The sequence below is a fragment of the Rhinocladiella mackenziei genome (genome assembly GCF_000835555.1).
Source record: "Rhinocladiella mackenziei CBS 650.93 unplaced genomic scaffold supercont1.6, whole genome shotgun sequence".
NCBI classification, from domain to species: Eukaryota; Fungi; Ascomycota; class Eurotiomycetes; order Chaetothyriales; family Herpotrichiellaceae; genus Rhinocladiella; species Rhinocladiella mackenziei.
Window position 1 is genome coordinate 2047951 of NW_013550599.1, and position 26334 is coordinate 2074284.

Sequence of the window (26334 nt, forward strand, 5' to 3'; positions counted from 1 at the left end):
ATATGTTCTGTAGAATGTTACACAATTGTCAATTCCTCTCCGTTTTGCTTCTGTCCTGTCGTCGCGTTTTACCATCTGAGAGGCCTGGGTTGACGCTTTCCCGCCGCTGTATACCGGCGCTGCTTGATGGATTGGGGTCCGAAGGCTAGTGCCGAATAACTCGCAATACTTCAGGCTTTCATTCAGTCGCTCTAACAGGAAACCCAACCCCAGGAGAATAGTCGGCTCACATCAAGAGAACAACATCGTATCATCACTGGAGTTCAATTCGGTGTTGCATGGCGAGAACTTTGGCTGCTATCAGCAGAGTCTCCTCGTATTTCTTGCTAGAGACAAATCCACGTGACGAGGCAGGACCCAGGAGGCATTGGTACATTTCCTTCTCATCTTCAAATGTGCTCATCTTATGCTCAAGGACACGTCGGCTTGATATGGAAGTTTCAATTGCGGAGCAGAGGCGTTTCTTGCCATAGGGACATTTCCATTTTCGCATGGTGCGGACGCAAGAACCAAGCTCCTCCAACCATGGAGACGGGCCGAAATGTATCAGATGGTGGATCTTGGAACGGACATATCAGTTCTATGTGTCATTTGCATGACAATGACTTCTTCGATTCGGGCCTGGTTGGACCGTTTTATGAACAAGTTCAAAATACCGTTCCTTGATCTGGGGATTCCCACTAAATAGCACCTCCAGCCAAGGTATGGGGAATCTACTCGCGGCTCACCCCGAATTCGGAATAAGGTGATGCCGCCCTGTACTCATCCTCGCCTGACCTAGTGAGCAGGCACCCTTGAACTCACTAGCCATGAGGGCGAGATCCTATCTAGGTAGCAGGACACGGCATTAATAGTGCGACGCTGACGGAAGGACCGTCGATAGTGCATCCCGCCTCTGTTGATTAAAGCCTACTCGCTAGACCCCTGAGTGAGCAGTCCCCGGAGCTGTTACGCTGTAGAGTTAGGGTACTCGTCGCTTTTTCCTCGAGTAAGTGGTACATTAAAGGGGCTGCGCTTCGAAAAGAATATATAATTCGGCGTACTACATCAATGGAGAGCAGCCTAAAAAAAATTGAACCCCACCTGATTTGACTGAAATGAAATGAATTAGCGGAATGAAGAATGCTTGGACAGGGATACGAACACAGATAACCTTTCGATAACCATCGCTGGAGTCGAACGCGCTACCGTTGCGCCAGGGGTCCTAGCTGGTTTGATACCATTGCGCCACAGCTCCCGGCTGATTTGGTGGAAGATTTTGATCTTCTAAATTAATGTACTAAATTTTTCATTCGCGAATAGGTTGCTTTCAACGCCAAGCGCGAGCTTTGTCATCTAGGCATTCTTTCGATCTTGTTCTCAACGGCGTTCATCTTTTGATGCTCCCGCAGGTAGTTGCTCGGGATGCTTTATTTGCCGTCTAAAGTCAACTAGGTATGCTCGATGTAGGCGCTAGACGCTTCTCCTGAGATTGTACGCTAAAATGAAACAGCTCGACACCATCAAGGCGCACCCTATTTGATAGTCCTTAGTATTGCAATTCATTATTCAAACGCCTCTAAAGCGTGATGATCACTACGGGTTCGATTTGCTGATCATCTCGGTACCGAAGCATGACTTACTCCCGTTCCGGAGGCGATCTTGAACAGACCGGTGGAGCTTTTGGCCAGCGTGCTCACAAAGGCCACAATAATCCAAACCTCTTGCAACAAGAGCTGACCGACATGCTCCGAGCCAACTTGCAACCACACCCCAAATCGCGCTACGCCTTCCCAGAATTTGTGGCCCATGGCATATGCGCACAGTCCTCAAAGTTTCTTCAGTCTACTCCCTTGATTGCGCCTGTGTGGATGTTAAGTGCCGAGAGTTTTGGGCAGGCTATCTGAATAGGATGTTCAGGTCACCGATTTCGTGCGGCTTGCGGACAGAGTGGTCCTGGAGGATGCAGATGTGTTCAAGGCTGAGGTGTCTGAGTTGCGGTACTAGCAGGTTTGGACAACGAATTCTCTAGCTGCAATAGATATCATTGAGACATGCTTCTCCCTCTTTCCCTCTCTCCCTCTCTGTCTTTGTCTGTGTGCGACATGGCTTTTGCTGACCCTGGATTCGCCCATCGTAAAGCCGGCTACCTACAATCCGCTGGCAGCAAAGTGCTTGTAAACCATTGATCCGAGACAAGCTGCGATAAGGCCACACAGAGCCCGATGGTGACAGCATGTCCCGCCACGATGCAGCTGAATGTAGACAGTGAATGTGGTGTTCCCCCGGAATTTAATGAGAAACCTACTGGTATGGTAGACACGAATTCTAGTATGCAATTCACTTCGAATTCGATTCACCTTGGATGCAATGCAATTTCGATCAATTTGACTTCGAATGGGTTTTCCCGCGACACTGGACGTGTTTCCTGAGCCTCTCCTGATGGCTTCCATCTCACGCATGCTTCCTGAGCGTATGATACCCTTGTCGCCTCAACATACTGAAGTTGAGAGACTGCCTACCACGTTCGTGTAGCCTGTCTGCCATTTGCCAAGCCCTGGTAAACCCCTTCACGCGACTTCGGCTTCATGCTTCCCCCTGATCTTCGAGCCTCACCAAACACTCTGCTCTGTAAACTCCATTCCAAGATGTCAGATTCGTGGGTTCCTCGTATCATATGCCCTGCTTTCACGTGGCCACAACCACTCCAGCTTACAATCTCCGAGACCATGCCTCCGATTCTAGGCTATGACCCATCGATTGCTAGCCCCACTTTCGAACATGGCTACTGTTCTTGGCACTGCTTATTGCCTCCAAGTTCTCTCACCGAAGCTGCTGCTCAACTGTATCTCCAGTCAGACCAGCGCGGCAAAGCTCAAGGTATCCTCCAGAGCTATGTTATATGAGCTGTGATAAAGCCTCAGCAGCACACATCACCCTCTACATTCCAGAACTAAGACTCGAGATTGTTCCAATATGCCCACTTTCCCATCGAAGCGATTCCGGGGCTCTGCCGCAGCAAACAACCTGTCCGAGCGGATTGCCGCTGCCTATCGTCGTAAATTGGCACAAAACCCCTTCCTATTCTTCGGATTGCCTTTCATGACAATCATGGTCGCATCCTCATTCCTCCTTACACCGGCTACTGCATTGAGATACGAGCAGCACGATCGCAAACACAAAAAGTTGACCGACCAAGAAACGTTAGAACTGGGATTAAAAGGTGGGCCGCAGGGCGACGGAACTGTGACATACAACCCTCGGCGGAGAAAGGTGTTGAAAGGAGAATTGAATGAACGAGACGAGTACTACAGATTGATGGCCAAAGATCTAGACAATTGGGAGCAAAAACGAGTAGAACGATGGAAGGGCGAGCCTGACGGGAGACTGTGAGCAAATATGAAGCGGAAAAGTTGTTGCTTGCATCCTCGAGAAAGGCGTGATCTTGATTGTGAAAATCTGAGCGGTACTTTATCTCGATTCACAAATTTTGAAGAGAATGATGACGAGGACAGTGTTACCTCCCCGGCCAGAGGGGAGGATAACCGACCCGGAGCATCACCCGACATTATGGAAGCAAAGCCAGACGGAAACCTTCGCTTGGACCTCTCTCTCGAAGAAAGGTTTGCGATAATACAAGGCATGAAAGAGGTTCCAGAGACGAACGTCCGCATATCTGAAACGCCTATGATGCGAGAGTCAATGCCGGTGGAGACCATTTGGTATGACGTTGTCTTGCAAATGCCGCCGGCAAATGTATGAGGAATGCTGCTACACGTATGCGGGGAGCAGCAGGATGATGGTGGGATTTCTGTAGCAGAACGTGTTGCGAAGGAACCTTGGCAAGAAAGCAGCCTGTATCGGTTTCGTGCAAAGACAGTGGTTGCCAGAGATTGAAGCGAACCAATGCCAGGCGTGGGCCAATATGCAGGCGATGAGGGTCTATTTGAGTCTAGCCAAGCCGAAAGGTTCCCCCCCCCCTTTTGGTGCCGAGAGCAGAAGGTCAATGACGGCATTGATGATTGGAAAATACGACTGCACTTGTTGGAAGGCCTTCTCCAGTCTAGAGTCAGACAGACCGTTGAACGAAGATGGGCTAGCAGAGGCTATGGGAGTGCTGCTGCCAGGCGTTCAACGGGACCTACCCGGCCCAAAAAGGTCAGTGCATGCACCCACGTTCTAAATGCATCTACGTCAATACTCATTTGGCCCGGGTTGGTGAAATGAGGAGACATACTGGACATACTGTACTATCTCTTCGTTGCAATGACTCGGTAGCTACTGCTATTGGACCCTGAAAGTTCGTGAAGATGATGGTGGTGATACCAATGATAACTAATCATAGTCACGAGAACTTGAATAATATGGTGCATACCCAGGGATTCGATTCATAAACGGTTGCAGGAGAGCCACCTATCATTTCATCCGGTTCCCATGTTATGTAGTTGCTTCTCTGAAGTGCACTGATGGGATCGCTATTGACCATGCCAGGGTAGGTTGGGTGGGTAATGCAAAAAGTGGCATGATCCTGACTACAGGGACTCTGGGCCAATTAGTTTCTGGCGGTCCTGGCATTTCTCGCGTGGGAAGACGCCACGAGACTTAGACTTCCGGGTGGAGATGATGAGGAGGAGCGAGGAGAGCTTACGATTAAACCCGGGTTCTGGAAATGTATGATGAATTATGAATCGAGATATGGCCGGTGTAGGTAGTACTGAGTACCTCTGTCTCATATGTATGCTCCCTACAATTTGTTTGTACAGGATACTTGAGACATATGTGCAGGTGACTTGATGGGGTTTCATTCTTCTTCACGTAGGGTCTCCTGTCACTGTCACTGCTAATCTCTTCGCTAAGATACTAGATAACACCGGCGCTTATCTAACTCGTGCGAGCGAATAAGTAGGGAACCCCCTCCGGTCGTCCATTACTAGCTAGTACTCTTATGCTCATTTCGCCTCCAAACCATTCTCGTTCGGGCTCTCCCTCACCCTTTTGACTCTCGCTAGCCCCGAGCCCTGCGCCGGGGTCCTGAACTCTCCCAACTCTCCTCCCCCCATCCATCGACGTCATCCTCCCGAAGACCATCCAGTGCCACCACTTCGACCCCTTACGACTTAGTAAAAAACTTTGCTCACCACCACAGCCTCTATATCCATTTTCTACTCTTTATCCCTCATCCGGCTGTGATTTGATTTCTTGAAAACCAGAATCCCCCCAGGCCATTCAGCTGATGTTTCCCTTTTGTTGCCTTAAGGTACATTCTACCCATCCCCCTCGCCATGTCGCGTGCGCAGTCCAGACCACAATGACGTAAATCCTGCGTCCTATGTCCTGCAACCCTTTGCCATTTTGCCTTCTCGCTTACCTGCTTCCACCTGGCGTTCACCTGCGTTGCTCCCCTGCAACCTGTGGTCGGTACCTATCTCCACCCCCCGATCATTTCCCATCACCACGACTACCACTGCCACCAGAGATACTATAACAAACCACTTATCACCACCTTCCATCAATCCAATTTCTCCTTCATGACCATCCACCACGTTTCCTCGACCAGCTCCACGACGACCTCGCCCCCGTCCAAAGGTCAATCGGCCAGCGCCGCCATGTCGGCCAGCGCCACAGCTGCTTTCAAATCACCCTCTCACTCCCATTCCCATTCCCATTCGCACTCGCACTCTCGATCCTCTCGGCCGTCCACGACACCACGCACTCAACCAACCGCTGCATCGGTCGGCCAGTCCCTACCTCCTCTTCTCTCCCCGACTTCTCGATCTCCCCAACAGCCAAAGGATCCCAAGAGTCCGAGTCCGAGCTATTTTGGATTTGTGGTAGGCGGCGATGATTCCATACCTCCAGACTCCAATCCCGGTGCTCATGCCCGCCAAAATTGGGCATTCCCAAATTCCAGCGTCCTGACTGCGGTGCCGACTCCCCGCCATGTGCCGGTCGAGGCCAATCCCGATTTCGAGGCCTTTCGAAGGCAGTCGGAACATAATCACCGTTTTACTTTGAATACAGCCTTTAGTCGACCCTCCCAAAGCAGACACAACTCCTCGACCACCCCTCCCCCTGGTTCCCCTCCGGCCTCGCCGTCTACCAAAAGGCCGGTCACAGAACAAAAATCCAGATCAAATGAAAGGACTACATCACAAGGAAGTCGAATGGAGGATGTCTCATTCTTTGACATGCCACGACGACAATCCCCCGATCCGATCAATTCGCAGTATAGTGTGGCCGACCATCAGCATGCACGACTCTCATTGCCGACGAATGGATTGCGAGCACCACCTCTCAACACATCCCGGCTAAATCAGCGTTCAGATACGCTACCATCCTCGGGCGAGAAGGATATTCCCCCCCTTGTCTCACCGGCGTACATTGCCGACCTCCTGAAGAATCAGCCGGAAGATATTCTTATTCTTGATCTCCGAGTCTACCAACAATATGCCACCGCAAGAATCCACGGAGCGCTGAACCTTTGCATTCCCACGACCTTGTTGAAGCGGCCTGCATATAATGTTCAAAGACTGTCCGACACCTTTTCCTCCCCTCGCGACCAGGAAACGTTTGCGCGGTGGCCGGACTGCTCCTATATAATTGTTTATGATGCCAACTCCGCCCTGACCAAGGAGGCCGTTACTCCGCTCAACGTCTTAAAGAAATTTACCTCGGAAGGGTGGACAGGCACAGGGCTGGTCGTTAAAGGCGGGTTCCTTGCATTTCAAAAGATGGTCCCCGAATCTGTGGACTCTGGACCCATTCACACGGAACGAGGTGTATCATCGCAGCCGCTATCTATCTCGGCTCCGGGAAAGGACACGGTTCCTGTTGCCGGAGGTTGTGCGATGCCTTCCGAAAAATCGGCTGCAAATGCCTTCTTTGGAAACATTCGCCAAAACATGGATTTACTCGATGGCGTTGGGCAAATGCCCATTAAGAAACCCGGGGATATGTCGTCAGAGACGGAACGCGCCATGCCCAAATGGTTGCAAAGGGCCTCGTCCCTCTCGGATGAAGGCAAGTTGGTTTCGGACCGATTCTTGACCATTGAAAAATCCGAACAGAAGCGGATGCAAGAAGCACTCAGTGCCCAAGTTTCGTACGGGACGCCAAGAAGTGAACCTCCCCGGAAAATCCAGGTGGCGGGGATTGAGAAGGGCTCCAAGAACCGATACAACAATATCTTTCCATACGACCACGCACGAGTCCGATTGCAAAACGTCCCCGGTGGGAGCTGCGATTATATCAATGCCAGTCACCTCAAGGCCGAGTTCTCCAACCGTCGTTACATCGCCACACAGGCCCCTATTCCAGCAACTTTCAACGACTTCTGGCGGGTCGTGTGGGAACAAGACGTTCGCGTTATTGTCATGTTGACGGCCGAAGCTGAAGGTGGACAAGTCAAGAGTCACGTGTATTGGGAGCCTGGAGAGTATGGTCCTCTCAAGCTGAAGCAGCTGTCTGAGCGCCAGGTGAGCCTGGAACCGAAAAAGCACTCAAGTAAAGCGGCCCTCACACGTAGACCTTCCATGGCGCCGAGAAGGTCAACCACGGCGAACATTCCGGGAGAACGAAGAAGAGATGAAGAGGTCCAGTCTTCGACGTCCAAGGCACCCTCCGCCACGGTTCGGCATTTCACTTTGAGCCATTCGGCCTTTCCTTTCCAGCCGATGCGGGAAATCACCCAGCTGCAATACTCGGATTGGCCCGACTTTGGAGCTCCAGCGAGCCCGATGGAACTCCTGGGGTTAGTGGAGCAAGTCGATAAATATGTGCGAGGTTCTGCCAGTCCACCGAGAGTGGTCGGGCCCGAGGAGGCGACTCCCGAGGGTCTAAGACCAATTCTGGTGCATTGCAGTGCCGGTTGTGGGCGAACGGGAACTTTCTGCACCATTGACTCGGTGATTGACATGTTGAAACGACAAAGATTTTCGCACGAGAGAAGTCAGAATGCAATGAACGTTGACGGTGATGACTGGGTGAATCGAGATGATGTTGACTTGGTGGCCAAGACCGTGGATGACTTCCGACGTCAACGATTGAGCATGGTACAGAATTTACGACAATTCGTTTTGTGTTACGAAAGCATTTTGCAGTGGCTGGTGGTACAGGATTCAGAGCATCTGAAACGACCGCGAATGCAAGATCCCAGAAGGAGTTCTCAAGGCTAAGGTACGGTTCAAAAGGCATTGCATCATAGGGAACGGGAATATAAAGATGAACAGGGGTTATGACCGATGGGGTCGTGGACGACAAACAGAGTCCACTTATACAGGATATTTTGTTGCATGGCATTGGTGTGATAGGGCTGCACTCCTGCATTGCGGAGCGAGCATTACATAGCGTGTATGAATTGCATTACACTTCGTGTGCATGTTATTGATGCATGAGTTTTATGATTAGGTAATAATCAAAAAGGAGAGGACTGTTGGAGGAGATATCTCATCTTCATCACCTAACCACCGTCTTATTTGATTTCACGTCTGGCAGGGACACGTCGACCTTCCTCTCTTGTCCAGAGATAAGAGTCTGTCATTTTTGCCATCCCTATCTCGTAAGCAGCCGACCCCGAAAAAGAAACACGAACGTGGTCGACCTCGCTGATCACAAAATCGGCCCCAACGTTCCCTTTCAGTGGCCTTTCCGGAGTCACAGCCTCGTCAATCACTTTTTAATTGGAACAACCAAACCATTGCTGGCATTCCACCATACCCAAAGAGTGCCTAGATCCCGCTGGATGGCCAATGATCATGAGCCCTCTCTCGGGCAAGTCAGCACTAAATCACTTTTCTTCCCCCATACTTCGAACTTTGCCTTCCTCATCCCTGCCCGCATCTAAACGAGCCTTCCAGTTATTCCACGGCCTGATCAACCGTGCTTCCAGGCATGTTCCCAGGAAATCTCCAGCCAAAGCAAAACATGAACTCCCGAACGTCTTTCACTCCCCGAACGGACGTGCAGGACTAAAGACTTTTCGTGTCTCTCCCCCTGTGGCTCTCCGGCCGAGGCTTAGGTGGTGGTCCTCTTCCAAAGCTCAAAGCCTAGTCGATGCCCAGAAAACTTCGCCTCCATCGTGCGGTGCGCCTGTCCGCCGCCCGATGGGCTTTTCGGTCAATCATCTTTGTTCCCAGCTAGAACATGACCACCCTCGAAGAAAAGGTACCAAAGGTACGGTTGCTGCTTGATTTTCGGCCTATTGGGGCCGCCGGCGATGCCAGATCGTGCATAGCAACACAAGCGGGGCCACCGTCGGAAGCCCGAAAAGAGGACGGGATAGCCACCAGCTGTTTTCGTTTATTACAACGTAGTATTCATGTCTTACAGCCGTCCAGCCACTACCGCCACGAATTAATCTCCTTCTACGGAGTACTTGTCCAAGAAAGGTTTGCCTGTTCAGCCCTAACCACTATCTTTCTTAGGTTGATTCCTTCGTTATAAAGCTCCCCCGCCATCATTACTTAGCCATTTGCCACCGATTTCTCTAGTCATCCTACATAACTCCTCAGTTTTCTGCCTGTCTGTTAACTATTATCCACCTTATCCCTCATCTTGGACGTTACTTTTTAATCCTTACTCTTCTTTCTCAGTCCTGCTGCGGACTGGCCTTTTGTGTTGGATACCACCTGCGAGAAAGAACACACACACACAACCCCCCGCGTCAGAGCGACAAAATGCTTCGCGACGTGCCATACCTACCACTTTTGGTGACGCTTCCCGTCTTAATGGCCGATGGCCTCATTGAAGTGGGATTCGTGGGGTCAATGGTTGGATTTCTTCACGACCGAGCTGGAAAATTCTTCACCATTAATGCACCCGACGGAGCATTCGATCTTCACGGCAAGCCCAAAGGACTGTTGGTGGACCAAGGCCACACGAGCAATGGTGCTGCAGGAACCGCGGTCGTGTTAGTGGGTATCTTAGGATTTCTCACCATTTGGTATGAGCAACGAAGAACTAGAAAGGTTGGTTTTCTTCCTTTTTTGGTTTGTCGCACTGATCTGACAAATCCTTTCCAGACCAATGCAACCGGTCATTCTGCTCTATTCATCTTCTGGGTCGTCATGACCATTCTGTCCGCCATGCTCACACTCGCTGCTCTGATCTACACGTTCGTCCTCACGGCGCAAACAGATGACCAATCAATCAACCTCACCGTTGCCGCCGCAAACCCGGAACCACTCATGTATCCGGACGACGAATGGACGCCAGAAAACTGGTTTGTTGCCGTCCTAGCTCTTCCATTGGCTCATGACAGTGATCGACGCGACATCCGCAACCACCTGCGACTGATGAGAGGCTGGCGATGGAATTTGATCCCCTTATTCATCATCGGAGTTGCCGTCGCCATTCTCGCCGTGTGGGAGTTGATCCGCGGACGAAGATGGACGGCAGGCGATTCCAGAGAGAAGTTCCGACATTCGAGACAGAGCCAAAATTACTAAGGCTTACGAAAACCCTACCTCCAAACCCTTGGACGAACAAGAGCACTTTGCCAGATGGATTTTGAACGACGATCGTTAAAGACACAGAATGCTATTTTGATCTTGGCTGCTTGATTTGATTTTGATCTTTGAAGCAAGCGGGGAGCGTGGCATGGCACGGCGTGGCATGGACAATGGAACGAAACGGAACGGAATGGGAAAGGACTCCTCCGATATTACTTTTCACTGGAAAGGAACCTGAAACTCCCCTTGCTGCGACGAATCGTACTTGGGACGTTTGGACCAAACCGCCGATTAATGTTTATTGCTTAGCGTTTACGAAATTTGGTTTGCACGATATACCCATCGCTAGTATAGTGAGAAGAAACACAACCGTATAGACAAACAGACAATCCATATGAATACAATATCATACCTACACCCATGTTATTCTCAGGATGCTTTGGTTCATTCATTTTGAATCGTATGCGGACCCTGAAATCAGATTACGTGGCGTTCACGAGAACACAAGAGTCTAGAAATTATTTTTGGACCTCGCTTAGTAGCCTAATGGACATGTGACAGAGTGTAGGGCAAGTTCGAAGATCTGAAGAAAGGATTAGCTACAGCCGCCTATTGAGATCCTTGCTGAACTGCTGATCAAAACGTATTTTCCGGAAATAGACGGTTCGGTCGGCACCAGCCAAACGAAAGGGCCAATTGCGGTCCCATGGGCATCATGCCCGCAGAATGTCAATATCGCAGCAGATACTGCCAGCCTGAAATTCCCAGTGTCCAGAGATCGTGTGTGTTGTATATCATTCAAAATATGCAGCTTCTTTCTTGCGTCTCTACAGTCGTCCAGGCTTTGATCTCTTCACTCGATATTCAGGACATCTAAGAGGGATACGTATCTTCCTGATTCTCCACGACGCCTGATCCGCTCTTAGCATCTACAGAATGTATATTCATGCCCATATAGGAGCAACATGCAGCTGAAAACGAAAGACACCCAACCACGAGGTCAAGTATAAGCTTTTCCGGCCTCGTACAGCCCAAAAGCTTTGCAAGCGCTACTCTTTCAATTCCGTCTCTCAGACATGCTGCAAGCTGCTTTGGGGACTGCGAAGGCACCTATATATCTGTTTCGTTCCTCGAAGATACTCCAAACGCATGGTTGATCTCAAACTCTGCATTTCTACAATATCTTTAACCCATCTGCTGTCCCTATCCATTACTTATCGCCCATCCCTGGCAGCTGTGGTATTTAGTGGCGGGTGTTGGGCACTAGTCACCTCTGTTTCCTTTTCTAGGCGCGTTCAAAGACACGAAATTCCACTCTTGGGAAAATATACAATCACAAGGACCGGGTTCTCACGCTGCAAGGCAAACTTCTCGCACAAGTCGACCCCAATGAAGGTGTTTGTTTTGACAAGGGTCATCTCTACATCCGTTTGAGGGTGAGCAGAATAAGACCTACAACCTTGAGTTTTGAGCCTTGAACCCTGAGCACAGTCGAGACATCAACTCTCTTTGCTGGTGTCGTTACGCTGATGCGGACCAGTGTTCTGTGCTTCCTGCTTCCTCCACGCTCGTCGTCGAGTGCAGGTTGTGTGTCGTGTATGCCATCGACCACACGGGTACTGATAAACGAGCAGATACCAATCCTGAGAACCAAGTACAATATAGGGCATTTGAGCATAATGGGTTGATGCAGGCGCTACAACAGCCAACTCGCCAGCTCCAGATCCCACTGAAATCAGCATTCTAGGCCAAGCTTCTTTACGAACAATTTACTCGAGGAGGCTTGATCAGCTCAAGATAAGAGCCTAAGTGGATCTCACGGAGCGCGCCTCAGGCCCCGAGCTGGTCAAGTACCTGCTCATCTTCGCGAAATCATGAATAGCTAATACACAGACGACCCGGTGCAGCGCTGGGTGATTCTCTGGATCATGGCGCTACTTGTACTACACAGAAACAACGCCGTGCTAGTCACGGCCGACATTGGCGCTATGAGAACTGCTGTTGCGGCGTTCATGGCGGGGCGCGCATCACCGTCGCCGCTGTCTATGCCATCAGCAGCTTTGCCAGCTGGCCGCACCGGGTGCAGACGCGGCTCATGGTCACGTTGATTGCTGTGGGTCTGTTCATCTGGATCCCGCTCTTCTTTGAGAGCATGAGTCCGCGTGCGAAAATCGCCGTCGCCACCGTCGCCATTGTGCATCAGGAAGTGAGCGGGATTGCGACGTTGGGACCCGGGATCAAGAAAAGACTCCATCTTGAGTACAGTACCGCGGCGGACATTGGACGTGAGATCGATCGACTGCCGGCGTTTTATATCATTGTGCTCGGCGGGTATCTTTATAGCATGATCGTGGGCAATCCGGCGGCGATGGGGTTGAATATGGATCTGCTTAAAGCTGTGTGGACGCTGATTATTGCATTTTGTCTCAATCGGTTGTACGTCAACGGCATCGAGAGTGTACATTCAATCCGTCGGTCTGCGACGACCACCTTCGTCTTCTTCGACTTGCATATGCCGTTGGCTGCGTCGTTGGCTGCGGGCGGACATGTGTGCGCAACGAGCGCGGGGTATGAGGAGATTGAACATGCTGAGCGATGGTTGCTTGGGGGGGGGGAGTTGTGTTGCTCTGTCTTTGGATCTTGGCCATGTTGTTCCGCAGCGACGATAAAGGGGAGTCGATCATGACGAAGACAATAAGGATTGGAATGAGGCTTGTGGCCGGGGTTATCTTGATTCTTTTGCCTCTTGTGGATGAGGAGCACTTTGATGCTGTTTAGTTGTTGAGCATGGCGGTGGGTATGATTGTTTGGGTCCCGATTTGGGAGACGGTGGGTGGATCGAGAAAAGGTGTGAAATTCTATGAGCCCTGGGAAGGAAGGAATTTACCGTAAAGAGAAAGTTATGGGTCGTAAAGTAGAGGGAATGGAGATCGAGAGATTCCTCAAACCTCTGAACCTCGATACTATGTCTTTGCGCTTGAATTGTTGGGTCGGTTATGGCCAAGCCCGCCAAGATTTCCGTCAGCGGCGGGAGCCTCTGCGTCCCAACTTAGAATTTAAAATCGCTGCACGCAACTCAAATCTACTTCAAGTTCAGCCTGAAATGCAACTCCCAGCCTCGCCTTCTTGAAATTTCCCTTTCGATATGTCGGCTCAAGCAATCTCGGTGGGAGATTCTGGCTCTTTGGCCGTGGCCATTTATCGTTCATTCAATTCCACCGTGCAATATTGACACCCCCTTCCCCCAGTTTAGGTTTCATTTCGTGCAGTAGCAGGCTGAGAGTTTGGTTTACCCTGGTTGGCTCCCCCCACTACCAACACGGACAGCTCCTTGCACAAATTCAACGGCTCTCGCACAAATATATGTGAATACCCATGTCACTCAAGAATAACATTCACTCTCATGTCTTCAAATATGGACTGGCCTGGCTCTGAAGCTCTGACCTTGAACTCGCTTCCCGCAGAGATCCTCCAACAAATCTTCTACCTGTGTACCACGCCCTCGTTTTTGCAACTAATTCAGTCCAATCACAGACTCTTTTCCCTAGCCTCTCAAAGCCGGGAAGTCCTCGTACACCACCTTCACCATGTTCCTGGCCTGAAACTCGGTCTTGATGATACCTCCATCCCCACCAGTGAGCTCTTCCTCCTCTTTCGCCAACGAGCAGCAGCACATCTTTTCGGAACCAACTTGACCGCCGATTGTCGAAACTATCGCTTTCGCCGTGGCGGTGTCTTGGACCCGCACGCTTCATGCCTTTCTTCCGACTGCGATGGAAACAACGACGTCTCTCTTGTCTTGAAAAACAGCTCCCGGGTTTGCCTGTACAGATCTTTGGACAAGGTTCATGATGTTATTGAGTCTCCATATGCCGACGGACGTGCGAGGGTAATCCAAGTCGTTCACAAATCTTATCTTATTTCTGTCCTGTACGCCTGGACACCAGCTGAAAGAGATCCACCTGGCGCGACGTCAAGTTCGAAGCCAACAGTGAAAGAGACCACTCATCAGATTATCACAGGCCAAATTTCGGCTCAAGATGGAACCGCAAAGGCACCCACCCCAAACAAAGGGTCTGTACGTTATCATCTCCTTCACTACAACAAATACTTCAGCGACCGACCGATATTCTACGCCATCCCGACTCACAAGTCGTGCTATCACAAAGTACTCGCTCCTGTCCATCTAGCAGTACATAGTAGCATGCTCTGCGCAATATTATGGGATCTGCCGGACCGCTCGACACCCACCAGCCACGCCAGTATATTGTTGTACTCTCCCGACGTAGCCTCCCAGAAAGGAAATAGCATGTACAGGATTACAGTGATATATCCATTTGACCACGTCGCCACGGTATCTAGGGGGGACACCGGTGAGACCAGGGAATCAGGCGACTTTACTGATTATGGAGGATCCGACGAAGTCTACACCAACACCTATTCACCGGAGCTGGCACCCGGGCAAGACCAGAGGCTCCTGCATGCCGGAATGAAGCCTCGGGCCATTTCTTTCTTCAAATGGGGACGCCGGCTGTTGCTCTATGCCCCCGGCGCGGTTACACCGTACACCACGCTGATGACGAACGAGATAGTCCGCTACCGCCAAATTGATCCCAACCGCGTTCCGGGTAGTCACCCTATGGATCATGTGAGGCTCGTGGAATCCATGGCCACACATGTCCGGCGCACGAACATTACATCTATCTACTCACACCGCTTCACGTTGGATTTGCCGTTCTTCTCCCGGCACGAGATTACTCTCCGCCCAGGTCTTCCCGGAACCGACAACGAAGCTTGTGAGACTGAATGCATAACCAGCTTCTTATGCTTGGGAAATACAACACTCCTACCGGCAACGATCCCCAGACATATTGCCCATGACAGCGACGGACTGCGGAACATGACAGGCCCACAAGTCTTGACCATTGTGCAGATCCGTCGACGCCGTCCCTATGACCAATGTCATCACGTGGAATCTCGAGACGACTTCCCTGTCTTGCCTCCTCCTCCACCGAGGAGGCTTCAGCGAATCTTTGACGATTATCCCAACCCTGACAATAATCCTGATGGTGATGATGATGACGAGAATGCCGGCCACCACGACGACGCTGGAATTGACGACCGTGACCGCGATGAACTCGACAGTACCGATGTGCGCGTTGTCGCTCGTTTGTGGGGCTGGAATCCGCAATCCACAACGCTCACAGGACTAGACACCGTCAGTGTTTCGCCCATGGGCGAGAGGATTGCCGTGGCCCAGTGGGATCGCGTCTTGATATACGCCTTGGATCCTGCAGCCTTGTGCGAAGAGGGTGGCGACGAAGGAAGCCGCTCGGAGAACGATGGAGGAAGTATCATTGAGAGCGAGGCGGGCAGTGAGGATGCTAGCGACGCTTGGGTTTCCCATTCCTCGATCCTGGGGCCGCCCGTCGAAGAGGTGGTGGATGGGTCTGCCGACCCGTACGGGGCAACCACCCACACGGAGGACGACGACGACGACACACACGCGGCTCAAGGGGAACCACAAGCCCCGTCCACAATGCCGCAGAACCCGACCCCGGCTCCCTCCGTGCCTCAGTCCACAACGCACCCCTCTGCGCCGAAACCGGCCTTTTCAACCACGTCGACATCGGCATCGACATCGCAGCTTATGAATTTCTACCATCGTGTCGATGACGACATGCTTGGCGGCTGGGTGGTCGAGCTAAAGCCGATCGTGTTGAAAATGGACGGCGGCGCGATCGTGCGGCGAATGATCTGGGGAAATGGGCCGTCAGGGCCCGGGAATGAGCGACTTCATTCCAACGATGATCATACAGAGGGAGTCACCATTCAAGAGAATCAAGAGAAGCGCGAGCGGGAGAAGAAAGACGGGAAGGATGAAGAAGAGACCAATGGGAAGGCAAAAGAGATGGAAAATATAGATTTTATTGTGCATCGAGGTCAACATTCCTTCTCGTCCATCAAGCCCATTGAACCGGGGATCGGACATGTCGAAACGGTGCCGACAACGGAAAATGAGGGAAACTCCGGTCCGCCAGAAGACCCTCGTGGTTCCGAGCCGACAACATCGAATGAGCCACGCATATCGACAACAGATGGGAGTAGCGCCATCCTCTCAGGAGCCAAATTCATTTCCACCGATTCAGTACCAACTGTGGCACCCGAAACTACACCTCCAGCACCATTTTCAGACTCGAAATTGACTGGTCAAATCAAACATATTGCCCGACCTCCCGAATATTTCGTCAAGGATACATTCGCGGACATTCCATCCTCGTCCCCGTCTCCCGGTCTGGAAGAGCCAGATTGGGGCAAAGGCAAAGAGCCCGAGTTGGCTGACGAATCAGACCGCAAGGACGATTTAAAACATGAACAGGGAATGGATCTGGATGAGCATTCATCTCCGCCACCGATCGAGCCATCTCACCCATTGAAAGAGACTACTCCCCTTGAAAAGGTGGTGTCGACACAGTCTGTGCCCAAGGCCCCACCCCCACCAAAACGAGAGCGGCGAAAGAGGGTCACCGAGAATGAATTGACGATTTTGACAGATCGCGGGGTTCAAGTCTGGGATCTCAGCGTCTGGGGCAAGAGAAGGCAGATTCACTGTGAGCTCGCCGGTGATGATGTGCTGCAATAGCGGGACGAGAAATAGCAGTGTATTGATGAAAATGGAGCGCGCTCGGCATACTGTAATCGTCGGGACAGGCCCTGTCGAGCGGACCGATTTTTTTGGGCATTGAATTCACCCAACTAGAAAATGACTTGTTGTGTCCGAGATCCCGATGTGAGCAAATGGTTTGATTCGATACAATTTCTCCACGAGAATGCCTTCGGTTAGTCAAGGTGGGTGTATTAGAAGAGGCTGCAACGGGGCTCCAAGCTGGCTAGTAGAATATACTTTTTCGGATCGATACGTAGTCCATCGTGTTGGTTATGTATAACTTCTTTCATTTGTCTTGCCCGCCCCCAGTCATGGTAAGCATTGCTATAATTAAGAATACCCACCAATATTTCTGGAAGAAACTCTTCTCTTGCCGTTCTTCTTGTGGAATTTCCCGTCCCTCCGAATCAACCTGGGGCGGTTTGCGAGTGGCCAGCGACGGTGCAGGACCAGGCCCAGAGATTAACAGATTCACTTTGATGGGTTCGTACATGGCCGCTGCCTTGGCCGCCTCTTCCCTTGCCTTCTTTGTATTCGGTACCGGGGGCCGGGCTGGTATTGGTTTCCCTTTAGCCTTGGCCCTTTCGACCTTTTTCCTGTAACGTTCTTCTTCTGGAGACAAAGGTGGTGGTGAGAGACTGGATACAGAAGCCGAAAAAACTGTTCCATCGTCCGGGGATATCCACAGATCAATCTTCTGGTGGAGATCTTGGTTGAATGTGTCGAGGGTCGTGATAGTCGAGCTTCCGTTAGGAAGTAGAATTCGAAGGAGTTTGGAGGTGGACTCCGGTGTTGTAGATGTAAGGGAGTCCAAGTTTGGAGGATTCCATGAAGACAAAGAGTATTTCAGCGATTTCGGATCGTAGAAGACAGTGACGAGGGGTTTGACAGAAGGGAATCCGATCAATTCGTAGGAGAGGGTGATTGACTTTGGTAAGTTTGAGGCATCAACGATGGCCAAAGCAATAAAAGACTGCAGAATCAGCAGCAAAAAGCTACGAAGACTAGGCATAAACATGGTCGAGAAATAAAGACGAGAACTGAGGTTGTCTGAATGAAGTCGATAGATTATCTCTTACGCCCATGCAGACAGCTCGGCCGATTGGAACTAGCGCTGCCACGTGATTATCCCTCGCATGGTCTCCATAGTTGAAGTCGATAAACACCCTTTCACAGTCGGAAAGTGGGCCGAACAACGAGTGTACAAACGCCCAACGGCAGCGCCTGCTTTAATTTGTTTCTTTCCTTTTGCAGCGACTCAAGATGTAGCCACGATGGACTATCTCCAGAACCTCCCTGGAGATGATTCCTTTTTCACCATTACGGACACGGACCTCAGAGAATTCTCCGTCTCTTCCGACTCGGACGACGTGACAACGACTAGTCAGCCAAGCTCCAAAAATCAGAAAGACAAACTTCATCCTGAAGTCCTCAAGAACCTCGAGGTCCACCAAGGCTTCATGCATCAAGCCATCAATATCGCCGAAGAAGCCTTAGCAGGAGGCGAAACTCCCGTGGCCTGCGTCCTCGTTCATAATGGTGAAGTTGTCGCTCGGGGCATGAATGACACCAATCGATCTCTGAACGGTACTCGACATGCTGAGTTCCTCGCCATCTCGGAATTCCTCTCCAAATTTCCGGCCTCCAGGCTCAAGGAAACCGATCTGTACGTCACAGTCGAGCCTTGCATCATGTGTGCTTCAGCCTTAAGACAATATGGAATTCGATGTGTCTACTTTGGATGTAAAAACCATCGGTTTGGAGGCAATGGAAGTGTTCTGGCAGTTCACTCCGACAAGGGTTTAGAGGAAGGGTATCCGAGCTATGGAGGAATCTTCAGAAAGGAAGCTATCATGTTGCTGCGCCGATTCTACCTTCAGGAGAACGAAAATGCCCCAAATCCCCGAGCAAAGGATAATCGAAAGTTGAAGCCAGTAGTTTAGAGATGGGAAGATACTGACAGACGTGGCTATATGGGATAATGACGACATGAACATTATCCATTCGACGAGACATTCAATGGGCATCGCATTTTTGTATGCCACAGAGAGCTAACTGGGCCGATATCTCGATTGAGGATTGCGATTCCCATAAATTTTGGAGCACTACTATGGAGGCGACCACGGGCCGGGACTTAGCAGAGAAATGATCTCAACGAAACATGCAAGCCGCGATTTATCACTTGGAAAAAACTCCCATCAACAACTGATGCAGAATACCGATAACTATCTTCATCGATTTGCACGTCTTATCATTTGTTGTCTCCTTTGACCACTAAGTGTCTACTCACCGTCTGCACAATATCGTTCGTTCAAATCTCACGGTCGCTACCATGGCTTCGGATCACTGCCTTAAACATCTGAATATCAACCGTCGCAGACGCAAAAGCCTGAACCCAATAGCCCCCCAGAATTCTCCCGTGCAATTACCTACCATCCACATGCACTTCATGCCACCTCAGGCATATCCGCTACAGAATCAGGGTATAGCCGGCTAGAGCGCATTGCACTTGCCCGGAATGCAGTCGCCCACTGAATCGGAACTGAGACCAGCACTGGATGAACAAGTTGCCCAGAACATCGACAAATGATGAATGTCATGACGGTGGAGAATGTGGAGCTGTGACAACATCGAAACAAGGGCCTCCGAAACTTCATCTTTCCGAAACCAGGCCATTATCTGAAGTACGGATTTCGATCGTCAAAACCTGAAGATTGCGACAGCCCTTTCGATCTTCAAATTTGAACTCATATATAAGAATCACAGGTTTTCACTGTGTCAGTTGGTGGTGCTGGAAACAAAGGTCCATCGGATATTCAAGCATGTTTGACCCCAGTCAATATGGGCACTGCAATGATCAGGTCTGGGGTTCTTCGACGGCGATGTGTCTGCCTCGGATAGGGCTGTCCGACTGGCAGGAGAACAGGAGGCAGAGAAACCGCCGTCATCGGTGTCTTCCTTGAACCGGCGACAGAAGGGTGCTGTAGAGGACTTTTGGACAAGTCTTCGACGAAAAGCTGCTCGGAGTCGTGGAATCTGGAGCGGACTACCTAGTTTACACACGTTGACGGGTCTCCGTGAATTCCTTCCTTGCAGAATGACGCAGGAGGAAATCGAAAAGGGTCCACCTTTTGCTCACGGATTTCGGAGTTGGGTTGCACATTGCAAACATGTCAGCTCGGCAGGTTTCAATGCTTAGTGCACAAGGAACGAACAGGACCACAAAGATCTGGAATCAGCGAGCCAGGACGCCCATAATCGACCCGTAACAAGGCTGACACAGGAAAATCCGAAAAACCCGATATCGTGAAACTCTATGGCGAAGCAGCAGCATCACATTTAAGGAGCTCTCTTGCAAGAGGGTTTGAGAATGGTTAGATAAGGTATATCATTGGACGGAACACTCAATGACGTGCCTGGATGGCGACGCGATGGGAATGAATGCACAGACCAGAGAAATGGAGTTTCCAGACGGCCGATTGACATGAGAATACAACAAGGCAGGGGAGGGGGAAGGTAGATACAAGATGGTATTGTTGTTGTCCACAACAGGGCTGAATATGATGGTAGATAGATGAATAGGAAAGACGACATGCAAAAAGGGGGTTCCAAAGGAGTCGAAGAGATTAGTCAGCCATCGAGATGCGCACCCACGAGCAGCTGATCGGATGGTAGCGGCGCGTTGAGTCCAATCACAACAAAACTGCGCAGGGAATATTTTTTTGCTCGTCGCCTCCCAGGGAGTCTGTCGCTGCTCATTCTGCCTCATCTCTTTCTCCATACAATTGTCCATTGTGTTGTTCACGGTGAATAGCCTTCTGACTATTCAATCAAACACAGCTCTTGATTCTGAACCTTCTCTTCCAACCCCCTCGCTCGCCCATTTCTCCTCTTGACCAACTCTCCGCCCCCTTCGCTGAACAGTCCACACCATCGAGTCCTCCGTCGCGTCCATATCTCCACCCAAATGTCGTCGACTCGCCCTCGAAAGGCGAATGCCGCAGAGGCATCTAAGAAGGCAACCAAATCATCCAAACCTGTCAAAGAACCAAAGACAAATTCCACCGTTACCAACAAGAAATCCACAGAACCTTCCAAAGCACCCCCGAAAGTCGCGAAGGAGTCATCCACTGCGCCGGCAAAGAAGACAACCAAACGAAAGGCTGAGGATGTTGTCGAAGACAAACCCCATGTCAACGGAGTCAAGCGAGTCAAGTCACAATCCGTTACACCCGAGCCCGTCCCCGAGCCACCAAAGCGCAAGGTAGCGGCGGAAAAGACTGCAGCCAAAAAGAAGCCCAGAGCCAAGGCTGAAATCAACCATGCTCCCACTGAGAAGCTCAATGTCTACGTTTTTGGTGAAGGCTCGTCGGGTGAATTGGGACTGGGAAGTGCTAAGGGTCAGACTGAGGTGAAAAGACCGCGTTACAACCCCAATCTCAGTCCCGATACGGTCGGAGTGGTTACGCTCAGCGTTGGCGGAATGCATACGGCAGCCCTCACACACGACAGCAAGATTTTCACCTGGGGTGTCAACGATCAGGGCGCACTCGGCCGAGATACGACATGGGAAGGAGGACTGCGCGACATCGACGAGGATACCGACGACAGTGATTCCGAGAGCGGTTCCGAGACGGCAATCAATCCCAAAGAGTCCACTCCGGGCGAAGTCGATCTCTCTGGTCTGCCAGAAGGCATCGTATTCACCCAGGTAACCTGCACTGACAGTGCCACTTTTGCCCTCACCAGTGAAGGCGAGGTGTACGGATGGGGCACATTCCGCTCCAACGAAGGCATCTTCGGCTTTGATCCTACCACCTTGATTCAACTCCGACCAAAGTTGATCAAGGGACTCAGCAAGATCACCAAGCTCGCAGCCGGAGCCAATCACGTGCTAGCTCTTCAAAGTAACGGAACGGTCTATGGATGGGGATCAGGACAGCAGAATCAGCTGGGCCGAAGAATTCTGGAGAGAAGAGCATCCAACAGTTTGGTGCCAATGCCCATTGGCTTGCCCAAGAAGATCGTCAACATCGGTGCTGGTGCATACAACTCCTTTGCAGTTCGAGACAATGGTGATGTGTACTCATGGGGTTTGAACAACTTTGGTCAGACTGGTATTCCCAAGGAATTCGACGAGACCGGCGCCAGCAAAGGATCTGATGTCCATCGTCCTATCGTCGTCCAGAGTCTTCACGGAAAGGGAATGGTTACCTGCATTCAAGGTGGAGCCCATCATACGATTGCCGTCACGGACAAGGGCGAACTTCTGGTTTGGGGACGACTTGATGGGAATCAACTCGGTCTGAAGATGTCGGATCTTCCGCAAGATGAGGTGGTTCGTGATTCAGCAGGTCATCCTCGAATTCTCACGGTGCCCACTCAAATTCCCAACATCGACGCCGTCTATGCGGCGGCTGGTTCCGACCATGGCATTGCGATCGACAAAAAGGGCAAAGCATACTCTTGGGGATTCAGCACGACTTTCCAGACCGGTCTCGGTACTGACGACGACGTTGAAGTGGCAACACTCATCGACAACACGGCAGTTAGAGATAAGAAACTCGTCTGGGCTGGAGCAGGTGGACAATTCAGCATGGTGGCTGGACTTCCAGCTCCTGTGGTCAATGGTGTCAATGGAGTCAATGGACACGCCTGAGGTTGGTGAATCGAAATCGGTTTCTTTCAGTTTAAAGGCATGGCGGAGCGAACTAGTTTGAGCATTTGGAAATAGATTGCACGGCGTTCCGGAAAAGTCCCCAACATGTTTCTCACGGCGTCCAAGAATCTTCGACAGCGTTTTTGCTACAACATTCAAAATACAACCATTGTACAACAACGAACTCCTGATTGGGCTAGACGGCGCGGGTTTCGCATGGGGGTTGCATTGAGCTGGGGCCAAGGAAAGATGAATGGAAGGGCATCAGTGCATATGGGGGTATCAATAAGCAATGGGAGAGCGCCAATGCGGCCCTGCCCCAGCGGGTTGGTTGGTTCGATGAAAAAGCATGCAGGTGATTGGCACCTCAAGAGACCAGGAGTGCTCTGGCTAGGAAGACTGGCTGATTGAACACAAGTAATTACGTTAATCCCCGATCAATGGCTTTCTACTACTTCACTGATCTTCTCCCTTTGGTATTTCGCCGTGCGGGTCTGATGGGAAGAGTCAAAAAGAACTCCGTCGGAATAAGCACCATGCTATGATACGGAGAAGGACGGTATTTGATTCCCCTCCGGGGGATCTCAAACCACAACCGCCCTGCCCCTCATCCTCATCGAATGAGCCGAGCTACAAATACTCTCTGCGTGCAATATAGAGGAAACCGTTTTCCGCGTTCAATTGATTGATTTTCAAGGTAGGTCGTCCATTGGAAGCCATCGTGCTGTACTATTCTATTCAATTCCAACCTCGCTGCACCCGTCGAGCGACCTCCTACGCAACTTACCATTTGACTTGTCTTCAATCGAACACGTCCTCGGATCTGAACACGACGCAATGTCCGGTCCTCCCGTCCCCTTCTCCTCCCTACCTCTCTCGAAGGAGCCTTCCTCCGCCCGGCTCAACGCCTGGGGTGCCTACGGTCCCTCCGACGAACTCGGCTTCCTCAACCGTCAAACGCCCTCGACCGTCTCTGCTGCTGCCGCCTCAGAAATCCGCACAGGGATCCGCGTCCCCCTCGACGCCGCTCTCGATTTCCAAGGCCCCAAGCCCCTTTTTGGCCGCCAAATATTTCAAAAGGACGTATATCAAAAGAAACCACGTATCGTGCATGACGACACCTGGAGCTTCAACACGCAGAGTTCCACGCAGTGGGACGGCCTTCGCCACTTCGGCTATCAAAAGGCAGGACGTTTCTACAATGATACCACCCTCGAAGACATCGCGGGGACCAGTGACCGGGGCCAAAAGAACCCGAACGTCCTGGGGATTCAAAATGCCGTGACCCGTGGGGGTGTTATGGGGAGAGGGATCCTCGTCGACTTTCGCCGATGGATTGATGAGGGCCCGGGAATGGGAATTGTTGGGGACGGGTTCAAGAGCTTTGAGACAAGCGGGATTAAGTTTGAGTGGTTGCTCGAGACGCTCAAGTGGCAGGGCACCGTGCCGAAGTTCGGGGATATACTGATCGTGCGCTCGGGGTTCTTTAAGAGTTACTATGAGATGTCAGCGAACAATGAAGCGGAACTGGATCGGTTGACGAATATGTCTCCGCCAGGACTGGGAGGTGTGGAACAGTCAGATCAAGTGCTGAAGTGGATCTGGGATCATTTTTCGGCCGTGGCGAGTGATCATCCGAGCTTTGAAAGGTGGCCGACAACGTACGAGTGGAGTATGCATGAGGTGCTGTTGGCGGGGTGGGGGTGTCATATTGGTGAGCTTTTGGATTTGGAAGCGTTGAGTAAGGAATGTGCGAGGCAAAAGAGATGGAGCTTTTTCGTCGCGAGCGTGCCGTGTTATGTTCCGGGAGGGGTGGCAAGTCCCGTTAATGGGGTTGCTATTTTCTAAAGGGAGAGAACTCAGATGGGTACGAGGCCTCAAGTGGATGGATGGCAGGGAGCAAGGGAGTAGGATCATCGTACCTGCGGTACAGGGGGAAGAATAATCATTGTGTTTCTGAAACCGTACCGTATTGTCTCATTCAATGGTGATTACGAACATGAAGCTATCAGCTGTTGCGAACTTCAATTTGAAGAGAGGTCGTAATATCCTCCCTGACCAGCGGCAACCGCTCCGCTATTCTTGAGTGGTGAATAGTCGAGTTTGCCTCAGATGTCAAATGCCCTTGACGTTACTCTCCTCGAAATGCTAACAATTTGGTCCTGATGCTGATCCTGATGTTGCTGCTGCCTGCTGAATTGGTTTGCCGTCGTTGAGATAATAAAACAAGAAATATAAGTGCACAAACTCACAGGCGTATGAGTCGATGTGTTATATGGTCTGATCACTCGAGGTGATCGAATAACACCAACCGAGGGCCCGTTGAGTCTCGGGACAGAGTTGATTGTTTCAATCTGGATAAAAAGGCCTTCTTCTCTCCCTTGGTGTTCAAATATGCTTTCTCCGTTGGTTGATTTGCTTGGTCTCTTGGTACTTCAGATATGTCTTGAGCCCGGTGTTCAGGCCTCGGATTGTGGTGATGGGGCTTTACTTTCGTTGCCCTCTAGGTAATATGCTAATCGATCGGCCGTAAGAAGTCCTCCTCGACGATAAATCCAAACTCCGACCAGTCCACATCTCGTCCGGGCCCAAGCCTTCCCAGCATGATATCCAATACTCCATTCAGAAAGACAACGAATCGCCCAATGCCAAGACCGCCATGACTGGGTATTTTGAGAGATCTCAAGCTCTCCTCTCTAGCCAATCCATCATCATCCGATGTTTTTGATCTTCGTAGCTATACGGGGAAGCCGTGGGTTTGTTTGCCTTTCTGAAATGCACATCCCCAGAATTTTCAAAGGTCATGCCAAAATTGGCATCGGACTGACCTTTGTAGAGATCGGCTCGTGGAGTCGTCGGTCGTTTGGGCGTTTCGACTCCGGGAGCGGTGAGAAGAGGTCGACCGGCTGCATCGACCGCGACGGGACCGTGATGTGAGTGTGGACTGGATAAGCGACTGAGAAGTTGTTCAGCCCAGCTTCCGTGAGGCTTGCGCGAGTTAGAAGGGGATCTGGAGTGGACTGGCGATTGCTTTTTAGGGGAGAAGCGGCTTGACGTCTCTTCTTCCGGGTCTGTTTGGGTAGCGTGGGATATCATTGTCGGTCGTGCTGGGTCTAATGGGGTACAGTTCTCAGCGTGGGTTCCTGTGGTCGAGGCAAAAGGATATTCGGAAGGGCCTGTCTCCGCATGGCAGTGAAGCCCGGGGGTACTGACGATGATGGGAATGTCAACCGCTGTTTGAGGTCGTCGACTCATGGTTGCAACGCTTAGTTTCTCCGAACGGGTTATGGCGGTGGTGTAGTAGTGCTGATGCAATTCGTCTCAACATTTCTGCATTCGGGAAAAGAAACGCACTAGTGGTTTTGATTGGGGCATTGTACTATTTATACCTCGCCACACATGAGATATGCGTCTCGACACACCAGAGAAGAGATTGGATAAAGGGAGCAGAAACCCTAGAGCGTTCTTTCACGAGACCGATCCCGAAAATTGAGAAGACAAAAAGACGAGCAATGCCTCACAAGTGGATCGATCAGTCCATGTCAAAGGTGGTGCGGGCCTGTGAGAGGTGGAAGGATATG

At 51.0% G+C, this 26334-nt stretch overlaps 11 protein-coding genes across 11 annotated transcripts; 8 read left to right on the forward strand and 3 right to left on the reverse strand.

Annotated features, from left to right (window-relative positions):
- Positions 1-253: 253 nt before the first annotated feature.
- Z518_08524 (uncharacterized protein) lies at positions 254-493 on the reverse strand (the record flags this gene model as incomplete). Its single annotated transcript, XM_013414265.1, has 1 exon — positions 254-493. The coding sequence occupies one exon, from the start codon at positions 491-493 to the stop codon at positions 254-256; it is 240 nt and encodes a 79-aa protein (XP_013269719.1).
- Positions 494-2955: 2462 nt separating this feature from the next.
- Z518_08525 (uncharacterized protein) lies at positions 2956-3372 on the forward strand (the record flags this gene model as incomplete). Its single annotated transcript, XM_013414266.1, has 1 exon — positions 2956-3372. One exon carries the CDS (start codon positions 2956-2958, stop codon positions 3370-3372), a length of 417 nt encoding a protein of 138 aa, XP_013269720.1.
- A 2213-nt stretch (positions 3373-5585) lies between these two features.
- Z518_08526 (uncharacterized protein) lies at positions 5586-8153 on the forward strand (the record flags this gene model as incomplete). The annotated part of the gene is made up of 1 exon (XM_013414267.1): positions 5586-8153. One exon carries the CDS (start codon positions 5586-5588, stop codon positions 8151-8153), a length of 2568 nt encoding a protein of 855 aa, XP_013269721.1.
- Positions 8154-9653: 1500 nt separating this feature from the next.
- On the forward strand, positions 9654-10424 carry Z518_08527 (uncharacterized protein; the record flags this gene model as incomplete). The annotated part of the gene is made up of 2 exons (XM_013414268.1): positions 9654-9944; positions 9999-10424. 2 exons carry the CDS (start codon positions 9654-9656, stop codon positions 10422-10424), a joined length of 717 nt encoding a protein of 238 aa, XP_013269722.1.
- A 2098-nt stretch (positions 10425-12522) lies between these two features.
- Positions 12523-13205, forward strand: Z518_08528 (uncharacterized protein; the record flags this gene model as incomplete). The annotated part of the gene is made up of 2 exons (XM_013414269.1): positions 12523-12995; positions 13088-13205. The coding sequence occupies 2 exons, from the start codon at positions 12523-12525 to the stop codon at positions 13203-13205; spliced, it is 591 nt and encodes a 196-aa protein (XP_013269723.1).
- A 637-nt stretch (positions 13206-13842) lies between these two features.
- On the forward strand, positions 13843-17070 carry Z518_08529 (uncharacterized protein; the record flags this gene model as incomplete). The annotated part of the gene is made up of 1 exon (XM_013414270.1): positions 13843-17070. One exon carries the CDS (start codon positions 13843-13845, stop codon positions 17068-17070), a length of 3228 nt encoding a protein of 1075 aa, XP_013269724.1.
- Positions 17071-17380: 310 nt separating this feature from the next.
- Z518_08530 (uncharacterized protein) lies at positions 17381-18112 on the reverse strand (the record flags this gene model as incomplete). The annotated part of the gene is made up of 1 exon (XM_013414271.1): positions 17381-18112. The coding sequence occupies one exon, from the start codon at positions 18110-18112 to the stop codon at positions 17381-17383; it is 732 nt and encodes a 243-aa protein (XP_013269725.1).
- A 256-nt stretch (positions 18113-18368) lies between these two features.
- On the forward strand, positions 18369-19037 carry Z518_08531 (uncharacterized protein; the record flags this gene model as incomplete). The annotated part of the gene is made up of 1 exon (XM_013414272.1): positions 18369-19037. One exon carries the CDS (start codon positions 18369-18371, stop codon positions 19035-19037), a length of 669 nt encoding a protein of 222 aa, XP_013269726.1.
- A 2024-nt stretch (positions 19038-21061) lies between these two features.
- Positions 21062-22753, forward strand: Z518_08532 (uncharacterized protein; the record flags this gene model as incomplete). Its single annotated transcript, XM_013414273.1, has 1 exon — positions 21062-22753. The coding sequence occupies one exon, from the start codon at positions 21062-21064 to the stop codon at positions 22751-22753; it is 1692 nt and encodes a 563-aa protein (XP_013269727.1).
- An 837-nt stretch (positions 22754-23590) lies between these two features.
- Z518_08533 (uncharacterized protein) lies at positions 23591-24601 on the forward strand (the record flags this gene model as incomplete). The annotated part of the gene is made up of 1 exon (XM_013414274.1): positions 23591-24601. One exon carries the CDS (start codon positions 23591-23593, stop codon positions 24599-24601), a length of 1011 nt encoding a protein of 336 aa, XP_013269728.1.
- Positions 24602-25435: 834 nt separating this feature from the next.
- Z518_08534 (uncharacterized protein) lies at positions 25436-26008 on the reverse strand (the record flags this gene model as incomplete). The annotated part of the gene is made up of 1 exon (XM_013414275.1): positions 25436-26008. One exon carries the CDS (start codon positions 26006-26008, stop codon positions 25436-25438), a length of 573 nt encoding a protein of 190 aa, XP_013269729.1.
- Between the last annotated feature and the right edge of the window lie 326 nt (positions 26009-26334).